Here is a 25,000-nt window from a genome sequence, read left to right as displayed (position 1 = left end):
GGCAGCAGCAGCAGCAGAAACAACAAGACAGAATATTATATATATAAATCTCAAGACTTATCATCAACCCCACTTCCCAACAACAACAGCAGCAACAGTAGCAACAGCAGCAACAACAGCAACAACATCAACAGCAGCACCAGCAGCAGCAGCAGCAACAGCAGCAGCAGCAGCAGCAGCAGACCATCACATAGATGTGTAGGCCCATATCCAACTCCTGGTTCTTGTTTGTTATAAACATCGCTATCCTCGTAGCCAATTATTCTATTTGCTTCCCTCTCCCTCCCTCTTGTATACCTTCTCCTGCTGCTGCTGCTGCTGCTGCTGCTGCTGTTGCTGCTGCTGTTGTTGCTGCTGTTGTTGCTTGTTGTTGTTGTTCTTGTTCTTGTTCTTGTTGTTCGCGATGTACGGTTGTGACTACGACTACGACGGTGACGACGACCTTCGCTGCTGCTGCTGCTGCTGCTACTGCTACTGCTGCTGCTGCGGTGACGGTGAGATTGTTGCTGCTGAAGATGTCTGCTGCTGCTGCTGCTGCTGCTGCAGCCACTGCGACTATTTCTTGGATGTCTTTGCTGCTCCCCTGCTGCTGCGTCTGTTGCTGCACGACTACTACTACTACTACTACTACTACTACTACTGCTACTGCTGCTGCTGCTGCTGCTGCTGCTGCTGCTGTCATGCTGCTGCATAGGATCCCTTCTATGTCTTCTCCTTCTTCTATTATGAATATCATCCCTATATCTATGACTACTTGCTGTTGTTATTGCTGCAGTAGTAGTTGCTGTTGCAGTATTTGCTGCATTTGCTGCACTATTTGCTGCACTACTTGCTGCACTATTTGGTGCATTTGCTGCAGCAGCAGCAGTATTTGCTGCATTATCATCAAAATGAGTTCTATGTCTCCTCTGCTGCTGGCGTTGCCTTCTATCCCTATCTGCTCTCTCACCCCTATGGATATGTTGTTGTTGTTGCTGCAGCTGTTGCTGCTGCTGCTGTATTTGTTGCTGCTGCTGTTGTTTAGGTGGTTTAATAACTTGTAGCTTATAATGTACTAATATATCCTTAGGTAGACTACTATCTAACATTAAATATAACTCTAAATATCCATTATTTTTATTATCTCCCCAAGGGTATAATCGTAAAAACCATCGACATGATAAATCACCAAAAAAATGGGAATCAACAAATTGGTCTTCAACACGTGGGCGTAAAACTGCAGCAGCAGCAGCAGCAGCAGCAGCAGCAGTAAGTGCAGCAGTAAGTGCAGTAGCAGCAGTAAGTGCAGCAGTAAGAGCAACAACAATATAAACAGGCATAGGGGAAGAACAAAAATTATGCAAAGAGAATTGGGACTCCCATGCACAAAATATCCTCCACAACATTTCGCTCAATGAACACGTTTTCTCGTCCATATATTTAGGGTTTAGGGTTTAGGGTTTAGGGTTTAGGGTTTACATCTTCTTTTAGCTAATGACCATACAGCAAGGAAATCATTTATCCTCCAAGAAACATTTAATTTTTCTTTTAGTATAGAAGAAACAAGAAAATATTTCTTTGCTGCTGCAGCAAAGGAGACAGGAGGGCTGCTGCAGCAGCAAAAAGAACGAATACAGCAGCAAGTTTCTACACATTCTTCCTGTTGCTGCTGCTGTTGATCCTGCTGCTGCTGCTGCTGTTGTTGTTGCTGCTGCTGCTGCTGAGGGGGAGATAAAGACCCCAGCAGCAGGGGAGACGGTGTATCCATGAGATATGCTTGGCTTATTAAGGGATTTATATATACAACACACAGATCCTGCTGCTGCTGCTGCTGTTGCTGCTGTTGTTGCTGCTGCTGCTGTTGCTGATTGTATTGCTGGTGGTGTTGCTGATGTTGCCGCTGTTGCTGTTGCTGTTGCTGTTGCTGTTGCTGTTGCTGCTGGTAGCGGCGGTGGTGGTCTTGCTGTTGCTGCTGTTGCTGCTGTTGCTGCTGTTGCTGCTGTTGTTGCTGCTGTTGTTGTTACTGTTGTTGCTGCTGTTGTTGCTGCTGTTGTTGCTGCTGCAGCATTAAAGACAAAGGAAAGGAAACAAAGAAGAAGAAAAGGGAGAATAAAAAGAGACAAAAAGAAGAAAACAGCAAATAAAAGTAAATAAAATATAAATATAAACACAGCAGCAAAGACGGCAGCAAAGACAGCAGCAGAAGCAGCAACAGCAGCAGTAACAGCAGCAGCAACAGTAGCAGCAACAGCAGCAGCAACAGCAGGATACGTGGTGATTTCTCACCTGATGCTGCTGCTTGTAAGAACACAGGCCTGTCTGTGTGGCGCAACTGCTGCTGTTGCTGCTGTTGCTGTTGCTGCTGCTGCTGTTGCTGCTGCTGCTGCTGCTGTTCTTCTGCCTTAGCTGCAGGCCATAGGTGAATGAATGGCGGGACAGTTGAGGTGTGCACACACCCGTAAGGTGTTGCTGCTGTTGCTGTTGCTGCTGTTGCGGCTGTTGCTGCTGTTGCTCCTGCTCCTGGTGTTTCTGTTGTTGATGCTGCTATTGCTGCTGCTGCTGCTGCTGCTGCTGTTCGGTTCCCTGTGTTGCAGTGGCGGTGACCCTGTGTGTAATAAATTCGTATAGGGTATTGCTGCTGCAGCAGCTGCAGCAGCAGCAGCAGCAAAAATGCCCTCCTGTTCTAAGAAATAAACAAGAAGAAGCAAAAGGGAAATAGATTGGGCTTGTAGAATCTGTGGTGAGAGAGGTGACCTGCAGCAACAGCAGCAGCAGTAGCAGCAACAGCAGCAGCAGCAGCAACAGCAGCAGCAGCAGACGGTGTGGGTGGTGCTGCAGCAAGAAGAAGAGAGTTAAGAGAAGACAAGAAAAGAAGAAGAAGAAATAAACAAAATTAACTTCTTATATGCCGACTTATACCAAAAGAAACAAAAACGGGGAAACTCCGCTGCTGCTGCTGCTGCTGCTGCTGCTGCCTCTGCTGCTGCTGCTGCTGCTGCTGCTGCTGCTGTCATCTCCCATTGCTGCCGTCCGCGTCGGCGCCACCCGAGGACCCCCCTCATGCCGGTGGCTTTTGGTGGTTTTGTGGTATTTCTTGAAGTTTTTTGTGTAAATTGAGTATTTTTATTTAATTTAATCAATTTATTTATTATTTTTTATTTAAAAAAACACAAAAAAAGGGAAAAAGAGGCAAAACCCCCCAAAATTCAACTTTTATCCGCCAAGACTGCACGGGTGGTCCGGTGGAGAGGCGGTGACCTCCCCCCTCTTTCTTCCTTTATTTTCTTGTTTTTTTCCTTTTTTAATTGAATATTAATCATTTAATTATATTTAATATAATTTTTATGCATTTTACCTCCTAAGGAGGTGCAAGAATATACCGTTATACCCCAAGTAGCCCTTATAACAAATCCTGAAGACTGACTCGGGGTCTAGCGAGGGTTTAGGGTTTAGGGTTTAGGGTTTACACACAGTAGAAAGGTAAACCCTAAACCCTAAACCCTAAACCCTAGTAAGAGGTACTGTGTGTATACACCGCGCTAACAAACGTACAGAAGGTGCTCTTCCTTCTCCTATCCGCTAGCAACCCTCCATGTAACGGATGCCACGTACTGCCGTTACTGCTGCTGCTGCTGTTGCTGCTGCTGCTGCTGCTACTTGTTGCTGTTGTTGCTTCTGTCTCCTGTTGCTGTTATTTGTTGCAGCATACTGCTGCTACGTATTCCTGCTAGTGGTGCTGTTGCTGCTCCTGCTGCTGATGCTGCTGTTCCTGCTGCTGTTGTTGCTGTTTGCTATTGTTGCTGGTAGCCGTTTCTGCTTGCTAATGTTACCGTTGCTGTTGCTGCTGTTGCTGCTGCTGTTGCTTCTGTTGCTGCTGCTGTTGCTTCTGTTGCTGCTGCTGCAGCAGCTGCTGCAGCAGACTGTCTTTTCTTTTTTGTTGTCTTATTAGTTGTGTATATTTATTATATTATTTATTATAATAAATACTATATTATTATTTATTTATTATTATTAATAATTTATTATCTATAAATTGCTTATCTCCTTTGTTTGTATCTTTTGTCCAAAAGGGTTTAAGCCCTTTCATCTCTATTTGTAACCCTAAACCCTAAACCCTAAACCCTAGAATTCTAAACCCTAGACCCTAAACCCTAAAAGTCTAAACAATAAACCCTAAACCCTAAACCCTAGAAAACAAAAACAAGAAAAAGGCCTAAAAGACATCCTGCGTCTAGCAGTTGTTTGTTTTAGGGTATGAGCCGTAAACCCTAAACCCTAAAACCTAAACCCTAAACCCTAAACCCTCAAGCGTCTTCTTGCGGCAGAGCCAGCAAGCGAACGCGCACTGCCTGAGCCAGCTCAGCTACCTGCAGCAGCAGCAGCACAAGAACAAACCCTAAACCCTAAACCGTAAACCCTAGGGTCAAAGCGCTAACACCTATCCATTTACCCTGAACCCCAATATCCACCCCTAAACCCTAAAAGCCCTAGCATAAACACCTAAACCCTAAACCCTAAACCCTAAACCCTAGAATAAGGGTTTACCTCAGTAGGCACGGGGTTAGGAGCATTACAGAATCGGAGGGTTTGATCAATAAAAGAAAGAACAGCAGAAGACAATCGCCTCCCCTCCGCTTCGCTCCCTCTAAATGCACTCTTCTCTGAGCACAAACCCTAAACCCTAAACCCTAAACCCTAAAACCTAAAACCCAGAAACCAACGGTTCCGAATGTGAATGTTGGCAAATCATGAAACCAGCCCAACGCACAAGTGTCCTAAGCTCTTAGAAACAATATAGGGTTTAGGGTTTAGGGTTTAGGGTTTAGGGTTTATTAGACCTGTTGACATGACTTGTAGTATTAATTGTAAAAGAGTTAAACAAAAGTAAGAAGCAAAAGGAGGACCACAAAGACGCAACAACTCCGACAGAAAAAAACGGCAAATGCTGCGGTCCGTGTGGGAGTACTGTAACACATCACAAACCCTAAACCCTAAACCCTAAACCCTAATCCCTAAACCCTAGATTGTTTAGTCCATATCCATGACAAACCCTTGCTTCTGTTAGCATATATCTGCACGAGAGAAATAAGGGTTTAGGGTTGATGGTTTCATGCTCGATATCTACTAAGGTTTCTGTGTTGAGGGTTTAGGGTTTAGGGTTTAGGGCTTACAACGCGCTTAAAGACGGATATAACAGCAACAAATTCGCCTTCGTATTTGCAGACGTATAGCCAAAACCGGGCGATAGCCACTCGCCGCTGCAGCAGCAGCAGCAGCACAAACAGCAACAGCAGCAGCAGCAGCAGCAGCAGCACAATTGAACGAGCAGCACAGGCAAGCAGCAGCAGCAACAAAAGGAGCAGCAACAGAATGACGTTTGCCGTTCAAACGACGGACTAACACAAATCTCTAAACCCTAAACCCTAAACCCTAAACCCTAAACCCTTAAAATACCTCCATGCGCTTCTCAGCAAAGGCTGGGGCTTCGCGGCGGTTTCCGCCCGATACAAATAATCTCCTGAACACCCAACAAAACCCTAAACCCTAAACCCTAAACACTAAACCCTAAACCCTAGAATTCTGAAGGGTAAACCCAGGCATACGTTATCCTGCAACCACCATCAATAACCCTTGCCCCTGTCCTACTGCTGTTGTGTCTGCTGCTGCTGCTGCTGCTGCTGCCTGCATGCATGCATGCATACCCTAGGAGGTCTACTACTGGGGGCCTCTTGTTGCGGTGTAGATCCACCATGAACTTAAGGAGGACGAGGAGTCCATCAGTAACCATAAGTAGTGGGTCTGCTGCTGCATCTGCTGCTGCAGCAGCTGCTGCTGCAGTGCTGCTGCTGCTGCTGCTGCTGCTGCTACCAAGAAGCTGCTGACGTACAAATGATAAGACAGCAGATGCAGCAACATTGGTGCCTATACACCCCAACATTGCATGCCATTTATCGCTTAAACCCCAATCTTCCCTCCGGCATATACGATATATCTGAAACCACAAACCCTAAACCCTAAACCCTAAACCCTAAACCTTAACAAGAATATACCCAAGTAAACCCAAAAACCCTTCTTCTCCCTCCCCTATCCCCCCTTCCCTGCGAGTGCATTTTTACGGCTTTTTAGACTTGTTTAGGGCTTTTTAGGATATTTTAGGGTTTAGGATTTTTTAGGGTTTAGGGTTTAGGGTTTAGGGTTTAGGGTTTTTTTTTTTACCTCGAGTAATTCTTTTCTAGCAATAGCTTTATAACTATCAACAGATTTAGTGTATAAAATAAATCTTTTATTTATTCTTTGTTGTTGTCTTTGTGGTAAATGTTTCCCTTTTCCTAGTCTGTTGCGCCCGCTAGCACTTATATATACCTCGCTACCTAGTAAGCTGCTTGTGTCTGCTGCTGCTCCTCCTCCTGCTGCTGCTGCTGTTGGTGGTGGTTGTTGTTGTTCTCCTCCTGCTGCTGCTCCACCAGCAGCAGAGGAGGAAGAGGGAGAGGAGGAAGAAGGAGCAGAAGATATAGGGATACTTTCTGGGGAATTGTATGCGTTGAATGCCTTACCACCACCATAATATACCGGCTGCTGCTGCTGCTGCTGCTGCTGCAGCTGGTGCTGCTGCAGCTGCTGCCATGGCTGCTGCTGTTGTTGTTGATCCTCGTTATGCCACTCCCGATTGCCTACAGCAGAAGGAGTCACTGATGTTACAATGCTGCTTGAGGCCAAGCTGCTGCTGCTGCTGCTGCTACTGCTGCTGCTGCTGCTGCTGCTCTGCGTCACAGATGCTGCAGCAGCAAAACGCATGCACAGACAAACACAACACATTAAAGATTTTGAAGTCAGCGGCAACAGCAACAGCAGCAAGAAATGCAGCAGCACAAATGCAGCGGCAGCAGCAAGTACAACAGCAAATGCAGCAGTAGCAACTGCAGCAGCAGCACCAAATGCAGCAGCAGCAGCAGCAGCAGCATACATGAGTCGTAATCACTTCTCTTCTCCCAACCTTCTTCTGAGTTGAGAGCTTCAGCTAGCAGCAGCTGCGGCTCCTGTTGCTGCTGCTGCTGCTGTTGCTGCTGCTGCAGGTACAACTGCTGCTGCTGCTGCTGCTGCTCCAATCGAAGCGGGTTTGGCTGCGGCTCCTGCTGCCCAGAAGAGTAATATTGCTGCTGCAGCTGCTGCAGCTGCTGCTGCTGCAACGGCTGCTGCATCGGCTGCTGCAACTGGTGCTGCTGGAGCCCCTGCTGCTGCAGCTGTTGCTGTTGGAGCTGGTGCTGCTGCATCTGTTGCTGCTGCATCTGCTGTTGCTGCATCTGGTGCTGCTGCATCTGTTGTTGCTGCATCTGGTGCTGCATCTGCTGCTGCTGCATATGTTGCTGCTGCATCTGTTGCTGCTGCATCTGTTGCTGCTGCATCTGTTGCTGCTGGAACTCATGCTGCTGCAGCTGGTGCTGCTGGAGCCCATGCTGCTGCAGCTGCTGCTGTGGTAGCTGTTGGTGCAGCAGCTGCTGTCCAAACTGCTGCTGTTGTAGCATTTGTTGCTGCTGCATCTGTTGCTGCTGGTGCTGCTGCATCTGTTGGTGCTGCAGCTGTTCTTGCTGGTGCTGTAGCTGCTGCTGTTGCATCTGTTGGTGTTGCAGTTGCTGCTGTTGCTGATGCTGCTGTATCTGCTGCTGCAAGGGCGTCAGTTGTTGTTGCTGCAGCTGTTGGTGGTGCTGCTGCAAGCGCTGCTGCTGCATCTCTTGCTGCATCATATCGTAGGGATGACTTAATGGGGGTCCCTGCTGCTGCTGCTGCTGCAGTTGTTGCATCGAATGAGCCCCATGTAGCATAAACTGCTGCTGCTGCTGTTGCTGCTGCTGCTGCATGTACATCAGCTGGTCTGGTGTGTAGAGTTGCTGTTGCGGATGGTTCTGTTGCTGCTGCTGCAGCGGGTGCAGTTGCTGCTGCTGCGACAGGAATAGTTGGTGCTGCTGTTGCTGTTGCTGCTGCAGGAGAAGCGCAGGCGGGGCCTTGTCCTCTACTTGCTGGTGCTTGAAGAATTGCTGCTGTGTTCTAAAGGAGGCACCTGCAGCAGCAGCAGCAGCAGCAGCAGCGGGAACAGCAGCAGTCAAATATTGGTTGCAGCAACAGAAGCAGAAGCAGATGCACCACAAGCACATAAAAAGCAGTTATATCGAGCAGCAGCAACAGCAGCAGCAGCAGGAGCTACTACCCCCACAGGCGCAGCCCAACATCCACAGCAGCATGAGCTGCAGCAGCACCTTTCGCTGTCACCAAAAAGAGCAGCAGCAACAGCAGCACCAAACGATACAGCAGCAGCAACAACAACAACACCAACAACAGCAGCACCACCATCACCACCGCCACCTGCTGCTGCTGCTGCTGCAGCAGCTGCTGCTGCTGCAGCTGCTGCAGATATATACCTGGTAAGTGATGCTCTGGCTCTTCGAATAAATCTTCCATTTGAAGTCTTTGATGCTCAGAATCAGAAATGTCCGAAATTGATGAATGATTACTAGACCACTAAAAAAAAAAATCTCAAACCCTAAGCCCTAAACCCTAAACCCTAAACCCTAAACCCTAAACCCTAAAATTTTTACTCTTTATTTTTTAATTTTTAATTTTTAATTATAAATGATGGATAATATGATGTTGGGGGTTATGAAGAGAAAAGACGAAGGAATACAGAAACTAATGCTTATAGTATGATACAAACCCTAAACCCTAAACCCTAAACCCTAAACCCTAGAAATATATGGCTGACCTCATCAGAGCTTCTTTGCATTTCTTCTGGGTCTCCATCGAATTGCCATGGTTCATGTTCGGCTGGTTGTTCGTGGTCGTGCTGCAGCAGCATTTGCTGCTGCTGCTGCTGTTGCTGCCTCTGCTGCTTGCGTCCCTCCCACCACCTGCGTGTTAACTCATAAGCACTGCGGACGCAGAGAGCAACAAGGAGGTTTGCGTACTTAAGGAATTGAGGCTCCCCTCCTCCCCCAAAGCTGCTGGTGCTGCTGCTGAGTCTATGCGTTGTCTGATGCTTCTGCTGCAGCAGCAAACGAGGGTTTACAAAATCATCCAGCAAAGAATCCAATAACGCAGTCTCCCTCAATGCAGCCAATGGTGGCTCCACAGGGGCACCCCTGCAGCAGCAGCAACAGCAGCAGCAGCAGCAGGATACAAGCTATGGTTTAGGGTTTATTAAGGGTTTAGGGTTTATTAAGGGTTTAGGATTTACGGGTATATGGATTATTAAGGTTTAGGGTTTAGGGTTTAGGGTTTAGGGTTTAGGGTTTAGGGTTTACCGCGTTCTGCGGTATTCTAAATGCCAAGGCCTTGAGATGCCATATTGACTTGCTGATGGCATCTCTAAGACTTCTTCTTCCCCCTCAGCAGCAGCTTGCTGCTGCTGCTGCACGTGCTGCTGCAGCAGCTGGTGCTGCTGCTGCGGCTGTTGTTGCATGTAATATGCCTGCTGCTGCTGATGCGCAAGGGTTTGCTGTTGCATATGCTGCTGCTGCTGCTGCTGCTGCTCTGCTTGCTGCTGCTGCATACGCATGGCGCTAAATCCAGTTGTGCTGCTGCTAAGGGTGCTGCTGCTGATGCTGCTGCTGCTAAGGCTGCTGCTGTCGCTGCTGCTGCTGCTGTCGATAGTTAGGACACTCTCATCAATGCTGCGTCGCCTCTTGCTGCGCTGCTGCTGCTCCTCCTGCTCCTCTTCCTCCTGCTGCTGCTGCAGTTGCTGATGCATATGTATAGCTGGGGGCATATGCTGCATCCCGTGCAAATACTGCTGCTGCTGCTGCTGCTGGAGGTGCATCGAAGAAGCAAGACGTGGTTGGTGGCATTGTTGCAGCTGCGCCTGCTGCTGCTGCTGCTGCTGCTGCTGCTGCTGCTGTGCGTGCTGCTGCTGAGCAGCAGCAGAACCACCTCCCAAGGTGTTGCTGCCCTCCATCTTGACTGCAGCATCATCATCACCATCATCATCATATCCTGCTGCTGCTGCTGTTGCTACTGCTGCTGCTGCTGCTGGTGTTTTTTTTGGTGCAGCAGGCCTCTCATACAGCAGCTGCTGCTGCTGCTCGAATTGCTGCAGCAGCTGCTCTACTATGTCACATAAATCGCATGCATCTGCAGGCGCCAGGTGTATATCCACCCCTATAAAAAGAGAACGAGTTATACTTCTAAATAATGTAGCCAAACGAGGAAACCTGCACAAACAATAAACCCTAAACCCTAAACCCTAAACCCCAAACCCTAAACCCTAAACCCTAAACCCTAAACCATAAAATCATAAAGGTGAAATTCGGCAAGATGGATGAAGAAAACAAAAGAAAGAATCAAGCATAGGAGGAAACCCTAGATACTGCTACTCCTGCTGCTGCTGCTGCTGTTGTTGCTGCTGCTGCTGCTGCTGTTGCTGCTAAACTTACTCATCTAAGTTGGATAGGAGTAAGTACAGCTGAGCAGCAGAAACTTCTCGCTGTCTCTCCACCTGCGTTGGCATGTGAGTTGCTGCTGCATCAGGAGAGGGGTGGGCCTCATCTGCTGCTGCCTCTCCTTGCTGCAGTTGCTGCTGCTGCTGCTGCTGCTGCACAGCAGCAGCAGCAGCAGCAACCCCACCCGGCTGCACCACCAAGCGAGTTAACAATTGAGCTAGACGACGGGCACCGCACAGGTCCGGACGCCAACCAGCAACAAAGATAAAGAGGGCGAGGGCGTAGAAATATGCATTTTCTGCTCACAAACCCTAAACCCTAAACCCTAAACCCTAAAACCCTAAACCCTAAACACTAGATACAGAGGCAGGTAGAGGGACGAAGGTGCACGCAGATAACATATTTACAAAAACTAAAAAATTGTAACAAGAAAACAGAAGGTCACACCTAAACCCTAAACCCTAAACCCTAAACCCTAGAGAGCGCAAACCCTACACAGCGGCGACTTACCCGCGTGAAGAAAGAGGGAGGATATGTTAGACAAGTTCATAGAAAACAATTCCTCACGCTCGTCCTGAAACGCAAACCCTAAACCCTAAACCCTAAACCCTAGGTCTTAGACTACCGGGCAAAACTGCTCTACTGAGACTACGGAAGGCCCCCAGAACTAGGGTTTAAGGTGTACTGTAAACCCTAAACCCTAAACCCTAAACCCTTACCCGGAGGAGAAAGCTTCTCAACTCCTCGCTGACTCGCAGCGTAAACACCGAAAAGTTGCTCGTTAAGCGGGACTGCTGCAGCAGCTGCAGCACAGCAGCAACAGCAGCAGCAACAACAACAACGGGAACTATCTCCCTAACGGTCATCATCACCACCTGTCTGGCGGAACCCAACCCCAAACCCTAAACCCCAAACCCCAAACCCCAAACCCTAAATCCCAGACCCTAAACCCTAAACCCTAAACCCACCTAAACCCTCAGCCCATCCCAACCCACCAAAACCCTAAACTCTAAACCCTAAACGCTAAACCCTAAACCCTAAACCCTTACATTAGCGGTTTGTACAGCATCGGATCCAGAAGGAAGAAGATGAGATAGTGGCGGCTGTCTTTGATGTAAGGAAAAATCTTCGAACCAACAAGCGAGGAATTCGTCTTGTGGTCTCTGCCGATATAATTGAAGCATTTGACGTACTATACTTGGATGCTGAAAATTTTCATACAAAACCCTAAACCCTAAACCCTAAACCCTAAACCCTAAACCCTAAATTCTAAATTCTAAATTCTAAAATCTTAAGTTGGCAAATAGAAAACAAACCCTCAGAAAACGCCTTTATATAGATTAACGCATAAAATTGATGCCAGCAGCAAACCAGCTGCAGCAGCAACAGCTGCAGCAAGTATGTCTAGGGATAGGGTTTAGGGTTTAGGGTTTAGGGTTACATACATCGAACAGATGCCAGTAGAAGGGAGGAGGTTGCCAACTGCCGTGCTGCGATTTGTCTTGCAACAGCTTCCCTGAGAAACGTAACAAACCCTAATAAGCCCTAAACCCTAAACCCTACACTCTAAACCCTAAACCGTAAACCCTACATTCTAAACCCTAAACCCTAAACCCTACTCTTTAGGGTTTACTTCTGCCACCTACTTGAGACATGGGAGTTGTACTTCGTCGCAAGGAGTTCGCACAACGCGGCTATGAGCTGCAGGCACAAACCCCAAACCCTAAACCCTAAACCCTAAAGACGGCAAACCCTTCTTTTCAGCAAACTGGCACGCGCGTTTACAGCGTGCAACAGCAGAAGCAGCAGCAACAGCAGCAACAGCAGTATACGTACAACACTATCAGCAGAGGCCAGCTCAAGCTTCTTGTTGCTGCTGGATCTGCTGTAACCCAGCAGCTGCTGCTCCTGCTCTTGCTGCAGCTCCCGCTGCTTTTGCTGCGCTGCAGCATCACTTGTATGCGACCTATCGGGGCCCCCAGGGCCCCCTCCTGAGGACCCCCCCCAGGCCCCCTCATTGGGGCCCCCCATGGAGCTTCCAGGGGGCCCCCCAACAGGGGCCCCCCCGGGTACTCCACCAGGGGCCCCCCCATGTTGCCGCCTGCCCCCCAAGGGAACTCTTTGGGGGGGATGGCCTTGGGGGGCCCCTAGGGGGCCCCCCGGGGGGGCCCCCTCTGTTAAATCTGTATCATCAGGGAGGTGCAGCAACTCTGTTACTCTTGCTGCTACCTGACACATCCATGCATACCCCTCATAGTTGCTAGCCAAGAGGGTGCATGCTTCCTGCAGCACAAACCCTAAACCCTAAACCCTAAACCTTAATTTCTGAGGAGGTAAGATGTAGGGAGCAACGGAGCAGGGAGGAGTTTCGATGGGCGGACGGTTTTGACACCTCCTAGGGTTTACAAGATCGACGAGTAGGGTTTAGGGTTTAGACAATCGGGGATTAGGGTTTAGGGTTTAGGGTTTAGGGTTTACGTTGTTTATGCGTCGGATTGCAGCAAACTCATTCAAAACCTCCATTTGCTGCTGCCTCTGCAACTCATTCAGCTGAGCCTGCAGCTCCTGCTGCTCCTGCTGCAGCTGCTGCAGCTCCTGCTGCTGCTGCTGCTCCTCCTCCTGTTTGGTCTGTGGCTCCCCAGTGTCAACTACTACATCAGCAGTAGCAGCATCTTGCTGCTCCTCCTGCTTCTGTTGTTGTTGCTGCTGCTGCTGCTCCTGCTGCCTTGCTGCATCCTGGAGCTGCTGCAGGCTTGCCTGAACTTCCTGCAGTCGTTGCTGCAGTTGTTGCCGCTGCTGCTGCAGCAGCTGCTGCTGCTGCTGCTTCCGCTGCTGATAGAGAGAGTATTTGTAGCTGCTGTACTTCTTAAGATGCTCAAACACTCCTTCATCCATAATCGCGTCAACAGCGGTGATGGCGGTGTACGACTCTGCCCACAAACCCTAAACCCTAAACCCTAAACCCTAAACCCTAGTCGTAGATTCCTACGGATTAGGTACTCTACTAAGACTACTAAGACACACATCTCCGCTACGAAGTGCATATCTAGGACTTTCCTAAGGATTACCGTCTGGCTAGGGTTTAGGGTTTAGCTAGGGTTTAGGGTTTGACTAGGGTTTTGGGCTTGGCTAGGGTTTACGGTTTGGCTAGGGTTTAGGGCTTATCTAGGGTTTAGGGTTTAGCTTACCTTCAAATTCGCTCTCTGTGCAGGCCCTGACCTGCAGCATCTGCTGCTCCTCCATCGCCCCCACAGGGGCGAAGGGCGCTTCTAGGGGAGAGCGCATTGTTGTTGCTGCTGCTGCCTCTGCTGCTGCTGCTGCTGCTGCCGCTGCTTCTGCGGCTGCTGCTGCTGCAGGGAAGAAGGCCGGCCCTAACGAGGGCCGACCGCTAATAGGCGGAGATACACCTCAGCGGGCATTCGCGCTAGTCATGCATATTGATGGCTTAGGGTTTAGGGTTTAGGGTTTAGAAATGTTAGGAAGCGTATATAAGGGGCCCGGTGAGACGATGAGCGCCCAAGGGTTTAGGGTTTAGGGTTTAGGGTTTAGGGTTTAGGGTTTGCGGATGCCCGTTTGCAGCTAGTTGAGGAAGTGTTTCTGCTCGATGGCATTGCAAGTCACACCAAGGCACTAATTGAAATTTAGGGTTTACGGTTTAGGGTTTAGGGTCTAGGGTTTAGGGTTTATGGTCTAGGGTCTAACGGTGGTGGCCCCGCGGCTCCAGGGGGCCCCCCACCCCTTAGGGTTTAGACAAGAAGGAAGAAGTGTTTAGTGTCTTTATTTATTTATGTAGTGTTTTTTTAATGGATTTATGGTTTAGGGTTTAAGGATTAGGGTTCACAGTCTAAAGATTAGGGTTTGGGGTTTAGGGTTTGGATCTTGTTTACGGTCAAGGGTTTTGCACGGCCGCGCTGCTCCTACCTTGCAGACGATGACGTACGATTAGGGTTTAGTGTTTAGGGTTTAGGGTTTAGGGTTTAGAGGCTAGTGTTGATGGTTTAGGGTTTAGGGTTTAGGGTTTGGATGTTTTCAACTTTGTCACACATTATAAAATACTCTTGAAATGCAGCACTCCCTGCGGCGGCGGCTGCTGCTGCTGCTGCTGCCGTTGCTGCTGCTGCTGTTATCTACTTTTGCTGCTGCTGCTGTTATCTACTTTTGCTGTTGCTGCTGCTGCTGCTGCGACTTCTGCTTGTGTTGTTGTTGCTGCTGTTACTGTTGCTGCTACTGTTGATGTTTAGCCACTCCTGCTGTTGGTACGCCTCTTCCTACTGCTGCTGTGCTGCTACTGCTGCTGCTACTTCTAATGCTACTGCTGCTGCTGCTGCTGCTGCTGCTGCTCAATTTGCATAAGAGTAATAAGAGGGCATTATAAAAGAAAATAAATAAGAAAAAGAAAAGAAAACAAAGCAGGAGACACCTAAAGGCATAAAGATAAAAAGAAAAATAAATAAATAAATAAATAAATAAATAAATAAATAAATAAGTAAATAAATAAATAAATAAGAAAGGAGACGGACAAAGGAAGAATATACAAGGAAACAGAAAAAGGAGACACTTAGAGAAAGAAAGGACAGAAAGGGGACAGAGAGGACAGAAAGGAGACAAATAAATAAATAAATAAATAAATAAATAAATAAATAATAAATTGATTTGTTTAATTAATTAATTAATTAATTAAAAATAAATAATAAATAAATAAAATAAGTAGATTATAAAAAAGACACCAATAGGTCGTAAACCCTAAACCCTAAACCCTAAACCCTAGCCTTTGAGAGTAAGGGGAGGAAGAGAGTGTCTAGAAAGGCTCAAATGGCCGTAAACCCTAAACCCGAAAATGCTTCGATAAACCCTAAACCCTAAATATCTAAATATTGTCTGCCTATGAGTGTTTACTGTTGCTACAGCAGCATCAACAGCAGCAGCAGCAACAGTGGCAGCAGCAACAGCAGCAGCAGCAACAGCAGCAGCAACAACAACAGCGGTTGCTTCTACAAGCTGCAGCAGCCTCGTGTCTGTGTCTAACTTCCGCCCAAAACCCTAAACCCTAAACCCTAAACCCTAATCCACCTAAACCCTAAGTAAACCCTAAAACCCTAAAACGCGTTAAGGTATTTCTCCTTCCCTAGAAAAGAGGCAAAAGCAGCAGCAGCAGCTGCTGCTGCTGCTGCTGCGGTACAACCGTAGCAGCAATAGCTGCACGCCGTGCTGCACTGCAGCAGCGCAGCCACAACAACAACATCAGCAGCATTAGCAGCACATACTGCTGCTGCTGCTGCTGCTGCTGCTGCAGCCTTAGCTGCGTAGTACGGCCTTAAGTATGATTTTTTCTGCCTCTATATCATCTTGCATTTGCTGCAGCAGCTGCTGCTGCGGGTGCTGCTGCTGCTGCTGCTGCAGCTGGGAGGAGAGACACCATAAATAGATGCTGCTGTCTCCTTCAAAGGCAGCAGCACAAACCCCAACATTCCAATCAGGATGTACTGCAACAACTCCCCGCTGCTGCTGCTGCTGCTGGAGATAATTGCTGCAGCAGGGACGCAGCAGCAGCTGCTCTAAATCTCCTGTTGCTGCAGCAAAGCAGCAGCAGCAGCCAAAATCTGCTGGCAGCAAAACGCGATCCCTCCAAAAAGCCCCACAAGGCAGCAGCTGCCTCCATACTTCTTCTGCACCTCCTGCTGCTGCGGCTACAGCAGCAGCAGGTGCTGCTGCTGTTGCTGCACTTGCTGTCTTTATTGCTGCTGCTGCGCTATCAGCTGCAACAGCGTCGCAGGATGCAGCAGCAGCCAACCCGTCTTGCTGCTGCTGCTGCTGTTGTGTTTGCTGCACCGCATCCGCAGCAGCAGCAGCAGCGGGTGCTCTCCGCAGCAGCAGCCGCTGCTGCTGCTGCGCACATACAGCACGAGCTTCTGCTGTTGCTGCTGGGCAAAAAATATTAACAAAAGGCCTCTCTAGTGCCTTCCAATTGATTGCTGCTTCATCTGCTGCTGCTGCTGCTGCTGCTGTTGGCTCGTCTGCATGCAGCACCTGCTGCCGCTCATCTTCTGCGGCAAATGCTGCAGTTGCTGCATCTGCTGCTGCAGCAAGACCCATACACCTTAGATTCCACACCTTTGCATCAGGGAACCGGTGCTGCTGCTGCTGCTGCTGCTGCTGTTGCTGCTGCTGCTGGTTGAAGTTGTGTGGGTTTGACGCTGTGGCAGCAGCAGGTGCTGCTGCTGCTGTTGCTGTTGTTGCACTTTCCTCTCGATTACCGCCTTCGCACGCACCACCATCCTCATAGTCGCTGCTGCTGCTGCTGCGGGTACACAAGAGGTGGGCCCCCGTCCTACTCCATGCAACAGCAGCAAGAGAGGGGCCCCCTACTCCATCTGCTGTCTTAAGGGGACGCAACGAGGGGCCCCCCCACAGCCGCAGCAAGCCATCAGCCCCTGCTGTAGCAACAGCACTACCATCAGGCGCAGCAGCAACAGCAGCAGCAGCAGCAGAGTGTCCATACACCTCAATGCATGCACCGCGCTGCTGCCGTAGATCCCATAGGCGTAAGTACCCATCAGCACCGCAACTCCAGCAGAGACGGCTTGCTGCTGCTGAGTCTGCTGCAGCAGCAGCAGCAACAGCAGCAACACCCAATACACCCCCCTTATGTGCTGATTTATAAGAAGCAGCAAATAGACCACGAGGGGATAAAGGAGAAGAAGCAAATGCTGCAGCACGAAGAGGCAGCAGCAGCAACGAGCCGTCTATACACCCTAACCATATATAGGCCCCGCTGCAGTGCCATGCTATTGCTGCTGCTGCTGCAGGCAGCAGCAGCGGCAGCTGCAGCACAGCTGTACCCGTCTCTATGTCCCATACAGATACACTACCATAAGAAGTGCATGCAGCTAATAGACTGCCACAAGGAGAAAAGGCTAACCGCAGCAGCACTTCTCCCCCTCCTGATGCTGCTGCTGCTGCTGCTGTTGCTGCTGCTGCTGCTGATGACGATGATGATGATCCGGCGGTTGCTGCGGTTCGTGCGGTGGTTTTATCGCCCCCTGATGATCCTGCCGCAGTTCCTGCTGCTGCTGCTGCTGCTGCTGCTGCTGCAGCTTGCTGCTGCAGAGATACAGAAGCACCAAGACGCAGCACAGGCAGCCAACGACGACCACCACGAGGGGGAAGATAGAGAGGGCTGCTGCTGCAGCGTTCGTAGCATAAGGACCAATCCATCTCTAAACCCTAAACCCTAAACCCTATACCACCGTTAATAGGATCTCCTGGTGATTTGCTGGCGTATGCTTATATATATAGCATACCACAAACCCTAAACCCTAAACCCTAAACCCTAAAACACCTAAATGTCAAACCCTCAGTTCCGACCCCTAAACCCTCATTTTGTAAAACCCTAAACCCTAGCTCCTAAGATATGTCTCCCAGTACCCAAGGCTCTAAGGAGAGCCATGGTCCATGAGGTGTATAAATTAGGGTTTAGCGTTTAGGGTTTAGGGTTTAGACTTTGTTGCACAGATCGAGGGTTTACAGTCTAAATGTGAGCATGACCTCCCCCCACTTCCCATAGGCTTTTCTTGCATAAACCCTAAACCCTAAACCCTAAACTATAAAATATAAATTTAATTAAAATTAGTTATATTCTTTTGAATAACGATGGGGGGCCCCCCTCCCCCGGTGAGGCCCCACCATCTGCCACGGGGCCCCACGGCGGACGGGGGGCCCCCCGTTGCTGCTGCTGCTGCTGCTGCCGCCTCTGCTGAGGGTTTAGTAAAATTAAGAAGGAAAATAATTAACTATTCCTTTTATTTTGTTTAATCTTTTTATTAGAACTCTGGTGTACACACAGGCAGCAAGCACTCCTCCGTAACCCTACAGGGGGCCCCTCTAATAAACCTTTACTACCCTCCTACGAACCAGGGGGGCCCCCTTGGGGACACCCTGCAAGGGGCCTCTATGAGCCCCATAGGGTGTACCCTCTCCTCTAAGGGGGGCCCCTGGGTGTCTGCAGCAGCAGCACGGTGTGTGTATGTATAAACCCTAACACCACACCCTAAACCCTAAACCCCTAACTCGCCTTAGAACTAGCGCGCCGCCGCTCATGCTACTGCTGCTGCTGCTGTTGCTGCTGTCCTGTTGCTGCTGTGCTGCTGTTGCTGCTGTTTTGGTTGGTACTGCATGCAGAAGTTTACTACTTGTGAAGCCTGAGACGTAAACCCTAAACCCTCGGTTGCCCCTTTAGGCCTCATCACTAAACCCTAAACCCTAAACCCTCAAGAGTCCCCATACACTCTAGCAGAATGGCAGCAGTGTTTTGCTTGTGCACGTACACCTGAAAACCCCACAAACTGACAAGCCCACCTAGGGTTTGCGCCAATAGGCAGCTAGCTAGCTGAGCAACCTATTCTTAGGCGCTACCCAACAAATGGGCCCGAGATGCCCAGCTAGCTAGCTAGCTAGCTAGCTAGCTAGCAAATATGTCGGCTAGCTAGCCACCTAGCGGATCCAACAGCTAGCCCACATTAGCTGGCCCTCTAGCTGGGCAGCTAGCTGGCTAGCTAGCCAACCAGTTGGGTAGCTAGCTAGACAGCCAGCTAGGTATCCAGCTAGCCCAAATAACATGCAAGCAAACAAGCAAGAAAGCAATTAAGTTATCTATCTAGCTAGATACTTAGCTAGCTAATTATCTAGCTAGCTAGCTAGCTAGCTATCTTTTTTTATAAAGAATTTATTATACATATCTCTTATATGTTGAGCAAAATAAGGGTCTGATGAATTCTCTTGTAAATTTATATCTACAGGTACACCTTTTAAACAATCCACCTGCAGCATAAACCCTAAACCCTAAACCCTCATAAACCCTAATAAACCCTAATAAACCCTAATAAACCCTAATAAACCCTAATAAACCCTAAAATATAAAAGCACAATAAAAGGAAGAGAAATAACGGCAGGAGCGAAGGGTTTAACTGATCTCCGCATCCGTATACACTTCTAACGCATTGTGTGACAAACCCTAAACCCTAAACCCTAAACCCTGGATACAGAGCAACTGAAACGAATACACGGCTGATGAGGTGTTTAGGGTTTTCAATTTTGGGCTTAGTGTTTAGGGTTTAGGGTTTGGCTGTAGAATTGGTGTTTGTGCGAATCAGCAAGCAGCGCCAGTCCTCTAATCTGTGAACAAGCAAGGGTTTGGGGTTTAGGGTTTAGGGTTTACATGGAGGAAGGTAATGGGTTGAGGAGCAGCAGCAAGAGCCTGAGCAAGAGACAAGGGAGCGTCCGAGGGTTTAGGGCCTTTCCTTAGAGTTGATTTCGCCTCGTAAACCCTCAAGGTGGTAGGTAGCTGCACACAAACCCTAAACCCTAAACCCTAAACCCTAAGGCACAAATGGAGCAGCCAACAGAAACTGCCTTTTCAAGGCAATCCTGCAAGCCGCCTCCCTGGCTGCTGCTGCTGCTGTTGCTGCTGCTGCTGCTGTCACTGTAGCCGCTGCAGCAACAAAAGCAACTGCAGGAGTAGCAGCAACAACAGCATCAGCAACAGCAGGAGCAACAACAGCAGCAGCAACAACAACAGCAGCAGCAGCAGTAGCAGCAACAGCAACAAGACAAGCAGCAAGGGGTCAAGGAAGATTTGCAGCATCTTACGGGTAGGCGGCGGAAGACAGAAGTCATTTTGCTGCAGCAGTCGTTAGAAGATACTGCAGTTTTGCTTCCTATTTTGCTGCTGCTGCTGCTGCTGCTTCTGTTGCTGCTACTGCAGCAGCTGCTGCTGCACGGGGTGATGTGGAGATTCGGTTGCTGCTGTGGTGAACAGCAACAGAGTAAGATATACGAGGTGTATGTACACCTTAAATAGAGAACTTTATATAACTTTCGCAATGTTGCTCCTCTGCTGCTGTGGCAGCAGTAGCAGCAGCAACACGGGCTGCTGCTGCTGCTGATGCTGCATGCGCTACCTGGGCAGTATGCTACACACTATTCAATGTCTGCGTGTGAATTTCTTTCTTCTTTCTCTCTCTGTTGCTATTTAGTCAAAAAGGTGTCTTGCAGAGGTTCCTTTCTCAAACCCTAAACCCTAAACCCTAAACCCTCATGCGGCGAGCCAGGTGGTTGTGCACGACCGCTGGGGCTGGGGTTTACTGCAGAGCTGCAGTTTACCAGTTAGCGGCAAACCCTCGTAAACCCTACAAGGGTTTAGGGTTTTAAATCCTTCAGCCAAGGGTTTAGGGTTTAGGGTTTACGGTGTAGGGCTCCGCGCTTAAGTCCTAAGCAGCAAGGTACCTTACCTATCGCAACCACGCTGACAGTTAGAGAGGGATTCGGGTTTAGGGTTTAGGGTTTAGGGTTTGGGGTCTAGGGTCTAGGGTGTATGGTTCAGGGTTGACCGCCCGTAATGTGGCTACCTAGGGGACCTGCAGCAAACCTCTCCCGCGCTACGCGTCTTCGGCCGCTAATAAGGCGGCTGCAGCAGCAGCAGCAACAGCAGCAGCAGCAACAAGAGCAGAAACAGCAGTTACTGGTTCGTCTTCAGTCGGTAGAAAGAAAATTGCCTCCGAAATGTCGCTGCGTTGCAGCTGCAGCTGCTGCTGCTGCAGCGGCTGCTGTAGCCGACGACGACAGCACAAGTAATACTGGCAGCAGCAGCAACAGCAGCAGCAGCAGCAGCGGCCTTCAGCAACTTGCTTCTTCGTGTAATGCTTGGAGCTGTAGCAGCTATATCATTAGGGCCCTTGTTGGTAGGGGGGCCCCCTCGCTGCTCTCTTCAGAGCACAAGGGTGTCGCCTGCAGCAGCAGGAGCAGCAGCTGCGGCAGAGAGAGACAGGGTAGGGGGGCCCCTGCAAGGTGTTTGCAGCCAGCAGCAGCAGTACCATCAAACCCTTTTTTTCCCTCGAGGGGCCCCCCCTTTAAAGGAGCATATAACCTATCGGGGGGGGTCGATGGGCAAGAAGGTGCCTTAGCTGCTGCTGCTGCTGGTTCTGGTGGTGCTGCAGCAGGGGGCCCCCCTCAGCAGGTTGGTGCCGCCGATAACGAGGGAGCCTCCCCTCCTCCTCCAGAGGGTACTAACAGTGAGGGGCCCCCGGATGGGGCCCCCGAGGTATCTTTTTTTTATAATGCACAAGGGTTAAAGATTCAGGTGTACAGGTGGCGTCACGACAGGAAGACACAGCAGCAGCAGCAGCAGCAACAGCAGCAACAACAACAAGAACATCCCCAGCAGGAGGAGCAGCAGAAGGAGGGTACAGAAGAAGGTTCAAAAGGGGCCCCTCAGAAGGGCCTCTGGGGGCCCATAAATAAGGATAGGAGGGTAAAGGGAGTTGTGCTGCTTGTTCATGGTCTTGGTGAACATTGCTGCAGTCATTTTTTTCATAAACCTCCAGCAGCAACAGCAACAGCAGCAACAGCAGCAGCAGCAACAACAACAGGTGGAATATTATCAAGTGATAGGTCTCTTTCTTCTGTTGATTCTTCTTTAGGATATCCTTCCCCATCCCCATCACCATCACCAGCAGCAACAACAACATCAGCATCAGCAGCATCAGCAGCATCAGCAGCAGCAGCAGCAGCACCAACAACCCCATCATCATCTCCATCATCATCCCCATCATCAACACAATCCTTACCATCATCCTTATCATCCCTATCATCAGCGGGCCTAACCCCCACCACCGCCACCACCACCACCACCACCACCACCACCACCACCAGCACCACCGCCACCACCACCACCAACAGCAGCATCAGCAACAACAGCAGCAGCAACAGCAGCATGAATTGTAATAGAAATAAATTAATATCATTATATAAAGGTAGTTGGGTAGAAGGATTAAATAGAATTGGATATGATGTATTAGGATTTGATTTACAAGGCCATGGACGATCCGATGGATATAAACATCAAAAATGTGTTGTTAAAAATTTACACGATTTTGCTGCTGATTTACTTTTATTTCTACATATTATTAAACAAGAATATCATATATATAATGTAAATATACACCAACAACAACACCAACAACACCAACAGCAGCAATACCAACAGCAACAATACCAACAGCAACACCAACAGCAGAAAGAACGAGAACGAGATATGCTCAGACAAGGGAGAAACGAGGGGTATGGTGGAGTGCAACAGCAACAGCAACAACAACCAGATCCTGCTGCTGGTGCTGCTCCTGCTGCTGCTGCTGGACCTCCTCTCTTTGTTGTTGGGTTATCTCTTGGTGGTTGGGTTGCATTGAGGGCTGTACAGATGGCTGCAGCACAACGACGCAAACGTGCTGCTGCTGCTGCTGCTGCTGCTGCAGCAGCAGCAGACCCCAAAGCAGCAGCTTCTTCTGTTGCAGCAACAGATTTTGCATATAATGACATTTTCAATACTGATTTCTGCAGAACGCCAGAAACTGATGCAGCAGCAGACGCAGCAGCTGCTGCTGCTGCTGCTGCTGATGCAGCAGGAGCAGATACGAACACAGCAGCTGCTGCTGCTGCAGCTGCTGCTGCTGCTGCAGCAGAAGCAGAAGATGCACTAGGGCTACAAGGATTAGTGCTGCTATCTCCAATGCTGCAGCTATCAAGGAGACGTCATCTGCAGCGAGTGCCGCTGCTGCAGTATGCTGCAGCTGCTGTTGCTGCTCTTAGGCCGCATGCAGCAATCATTCCCCCTAGAACTGTAAGAAACGGTGCTGCTGCTGCTGCTGCTCCTGTTGCTGCTTCTCCTGTGATTGCTGCTGTTGTTGTTGTCTCTGCTGCTGTTCCTGTTGCTTCTCTTGCTGCTGCTGTTTTCGTTGCAGCAGTTGCTTCTTCTATTGCGGCTTTTTCTGCTGCTGTTTTAGCTGCTACTTTTGCTGCTGCTGCTGTTGCTTCTGCTGCTGCTGCTGCTGCAGAGTCGGCGTCGTTACCCTCACCTGCATGAATACTTTCAATCAGACCCGTTAACATATAAGGGAGGTGTCCCCTTGGGGATCGGGGTTCCCCTTATATGGCAGATGGAGACAGCAACAGAGAGAGAGGAGCTGCTGCTGCTGCAGCAGCAAGATGCTGCATCTGTGCTGCTTATTCATACACTACAAGATCCTTTATGTGATATTAATGGATCTATTACATGTTTTAATAACTTATTGGGGGTACCTGATAGACAGCTACTAGCTATTGAAGGACGTGCTGCTGCTGCTGCTGCTGCTTCTCCTGCTACGCCTGGTGCTGAGCCTGCTGCGGAGAAAGGGGAAGACGGCAAGGGAACGATATCAAGACAGGAGGGAGACGACTGCAGCAGCACCAGCAGCAGCAGCTGCAGCACCAGGAGCAGCAGCAGTAGTAGCCTGCTGCAGCAGGTGCATCCAAAGTTGCATGCAGTGTACCCCGAGTTCAATTTGGAAGTCCTTGCATCTGACTACAACGAACAGCAGCAGCAGCAGCAGCAACAGCAGCAGCAGGAGCAGCAGGAAGCCCTAATGACTGGGGTTGCTGCTTATGAGCAACGCATGCAAATGCATGCAAGCCCCACAAGTGTGGGACCCCACGTGTATTATTTAAAGGGTATAGATGTGTTGCATGATCTCCCTAATGAGCCAGGGCAACATCTTCTCTTTCGTCTCCTTGCTTCATGGATGAACAGCCGCTGTTCTCAGCAACAGCAACAGCAGCAGCAGCACCAGCAGCAACAGCAGCAGCAACAGGCGCAGGATGAGGAGGTTGAGACGGGGAAGAAAACGCTGCAGCAGCGATCATAGTTGCAGCAGAGAGGGAGGCAAGAGACGGAGCAGCAGCAACAATAACAAACAATGCAGTAACACCAGCTGTTAAGTGCCGCAGACACGACAGCAGCAGCAGCAGCAGCAAAGGCTGCAGCTGCAGCTAAGCAGCAGCAGACAATGAAGGGGGGAAGACAGCACCATCTGTCTCATGCTCCCTCCTTTCTCTGCTCAGAAGGAAGGAGACATGTACAGTGTCTCTTTTATAAGGGTTTGCTAGGGTTTAGGGTTTTGGGGGAATTAGGCCTTTCGAGGGTTTAGGGTTTAGTGTTTGGGTAAAGAAGCCACGGCGGGTGTTACTCATCGCAGGGCTCTTGGCTCCTTGGGCCTTTTTTTTGTTGGCAAGACTGCCTTCGGCTGCAGCTACCTAGACACAGCAAGCTGCAGCTAGCTAGCTGTATCTAGCTAGCTGCTGCTAGCTGTGTCTACCCGTAGCCAGTTGGGGCTAGCTATGGCTATCTGTAGCTAGCTGTGTCTAGCTGCATCTAGGCGTGGCCATCTGTATCCGTCTGTACCTACTTGTAGCTAGCTGTAGCTAGCAATAGCTAGCTGTAGCTAGCAACAGCTAGCTGTAGCTAGCTGTCTTTTGATGTTTCTAGCCAGGCGGCTGCTTGTCTTTTGCTTTAGCTGGCTGTAGCTAGCTGTGGCTAGCTGTAGCGGGCTGTAGCTAACCAAGAGGCTAGCTAGAGTGTGTAGATCTACAAGGTACTTAGCTATGAGGAGTGTGGCAGGTAGATTTCCTTATCAAAGATCCTTGTACGGTACTGGATCTAGGGTTTAGGGTTTATGGTTTAGGGTTTGGTGAGGGCGGTTGGTGTGTGTGTGTGTGTGTGTGTGGGGGGC

General features: G+C 49.4%; 4 protein-coding genes across 4 annotated transcripts in view; 1 reads left to right on the top strand and 3 right to left on the bottom strand.

Annotated features, from left to right (window-relative positions):
* Window positions 1–3,000, bottom strand: part of EMWEY_00023130 (hypothetical protein, conserved) — a gene marked incomplete at both ends in the record, with an annotated part of 6,440 nt that extends 3,440 nt beyond the window's left edge. The window contains 4 exons of the mRNA XM_013480762.1: window positions 298–1,081; window positions 1,784–2,038; window positions 2,266–2,662; window positions 2,899–3,000. Coding sequence (XP_013336216.1) covers window positions 298–1,081; window positions 1,784–2,038; window positions 2,266–2,662; window positions 2,899–3,000 — 1,538 coding nt within the window. The remainder of the gene's footprint in view (window positions 1–297; window positions 1,082–1,783; window positions 2,039–2,265; window positions 2,663–2,898) is intronic.
* A 1,283-nt stretch (window positions 3,001–4,283) lies between these two features.
* On the bottom strand, window positions 4,284–13,691 carry EMWEY_00023120 (hypothetical protein, conserved; the record flags this gene model as incomplete). Its single annotated transcript, XM_013480761.1, has 20 exons — window positions 4,284–4,346; window positions 4,525–4,640; window positions 4,884–4,944; window positions 5,151–5,237; window positions 5,434–5,497; window positions 5,682–5,971; window positions 6,343–6,755; window positions 6,944–8,035; window positions 8,232–8,493; window positions 8,735–9,110; window positions 9,273–10,178; window positions 10,401–10,704; window positions 10,917–10,980; window positions 11,126–11,281; window positions 11,456–11,611; window positions 11,852–11,922; window positions 12,053–12,107; window positions 12,243–12,689; window positions 12,885–13,336; window positions 13,595–13,691. 20 exons carry the CDS (start codon window positions 13,689–13,691, stop codon window positions 4,284–4,286), a joined length of 5,532 nt encoding a protein of 1,843 aa, XP_013336215.1.
* A 2,010-nt stretch (window positions 13,692–15,701) lies between these two features.
* On the bottom strand, window positions 15,702–20,078 carry EMWEY_00023110 (hypothetical protein, conserved; the record flags this gene model as incomplete). The annotated part of the gene is made up of 7 exons (XM_013480760.1): window positions 15,702–17,002; window positions 17,326–17,621; window positions 17,932–17,976; window positions 18,327–18,440; window positions 19,138–19,223; window positions 19,621–19,746; window positions 20,052–20,078. The coding sequence occupies 7 exons, from the start codon at window positions 20,076–20,078 to the stop codon at window positions 15,702–15,704; spliced, it is 1,995 nt and encodes a 664-aa protein (XP_013336214.1).
* A 721-nt stretch (window positions 20,079–20,799) lies between these two features.
* EMWEY_00023100 (hypothetical protein, conserved) lies at window positions 20,800–24,136 on the top strand (the record flags this gene model as incomplete). Its single annotated transcript, XM_013480759.1, has 3 exons — window positions 20,800–21,711; window positions 22,657–23,076; window positions 23,291–24,136. The coding sequence occupies 3 exons, from the start codon at window positions 20,800–20,802 to the stop codon at window positions 24,134–24,136; spliced, it is 2,178 nt and encodes a 725-aa protein (XP_013336213.1).
* Between the last annotated feature and the right edge of the window lie 864 nt (window positions 24,137–25,000).

This window comes from Eimeria maxima, genomic scaffold, assembly GCF_000499605.1.
Source record: "Eimeria maxima Weybridge genomic scaffold, Emw_scaff230, whole genome shotgun sequence".
NCBI classification, from domain to species: domain Eukaryota; phylum Apicomplexa; class Conoidasida; order Eucoccidiorida; family Eimeriidae; genus Eimeria; species Eimeria maxima.
The sequence above is the reverse complement of the archived record's forward strand: the minus strand, read 5'-3'. Positions and strand labels throughout refer to the sequence as shown.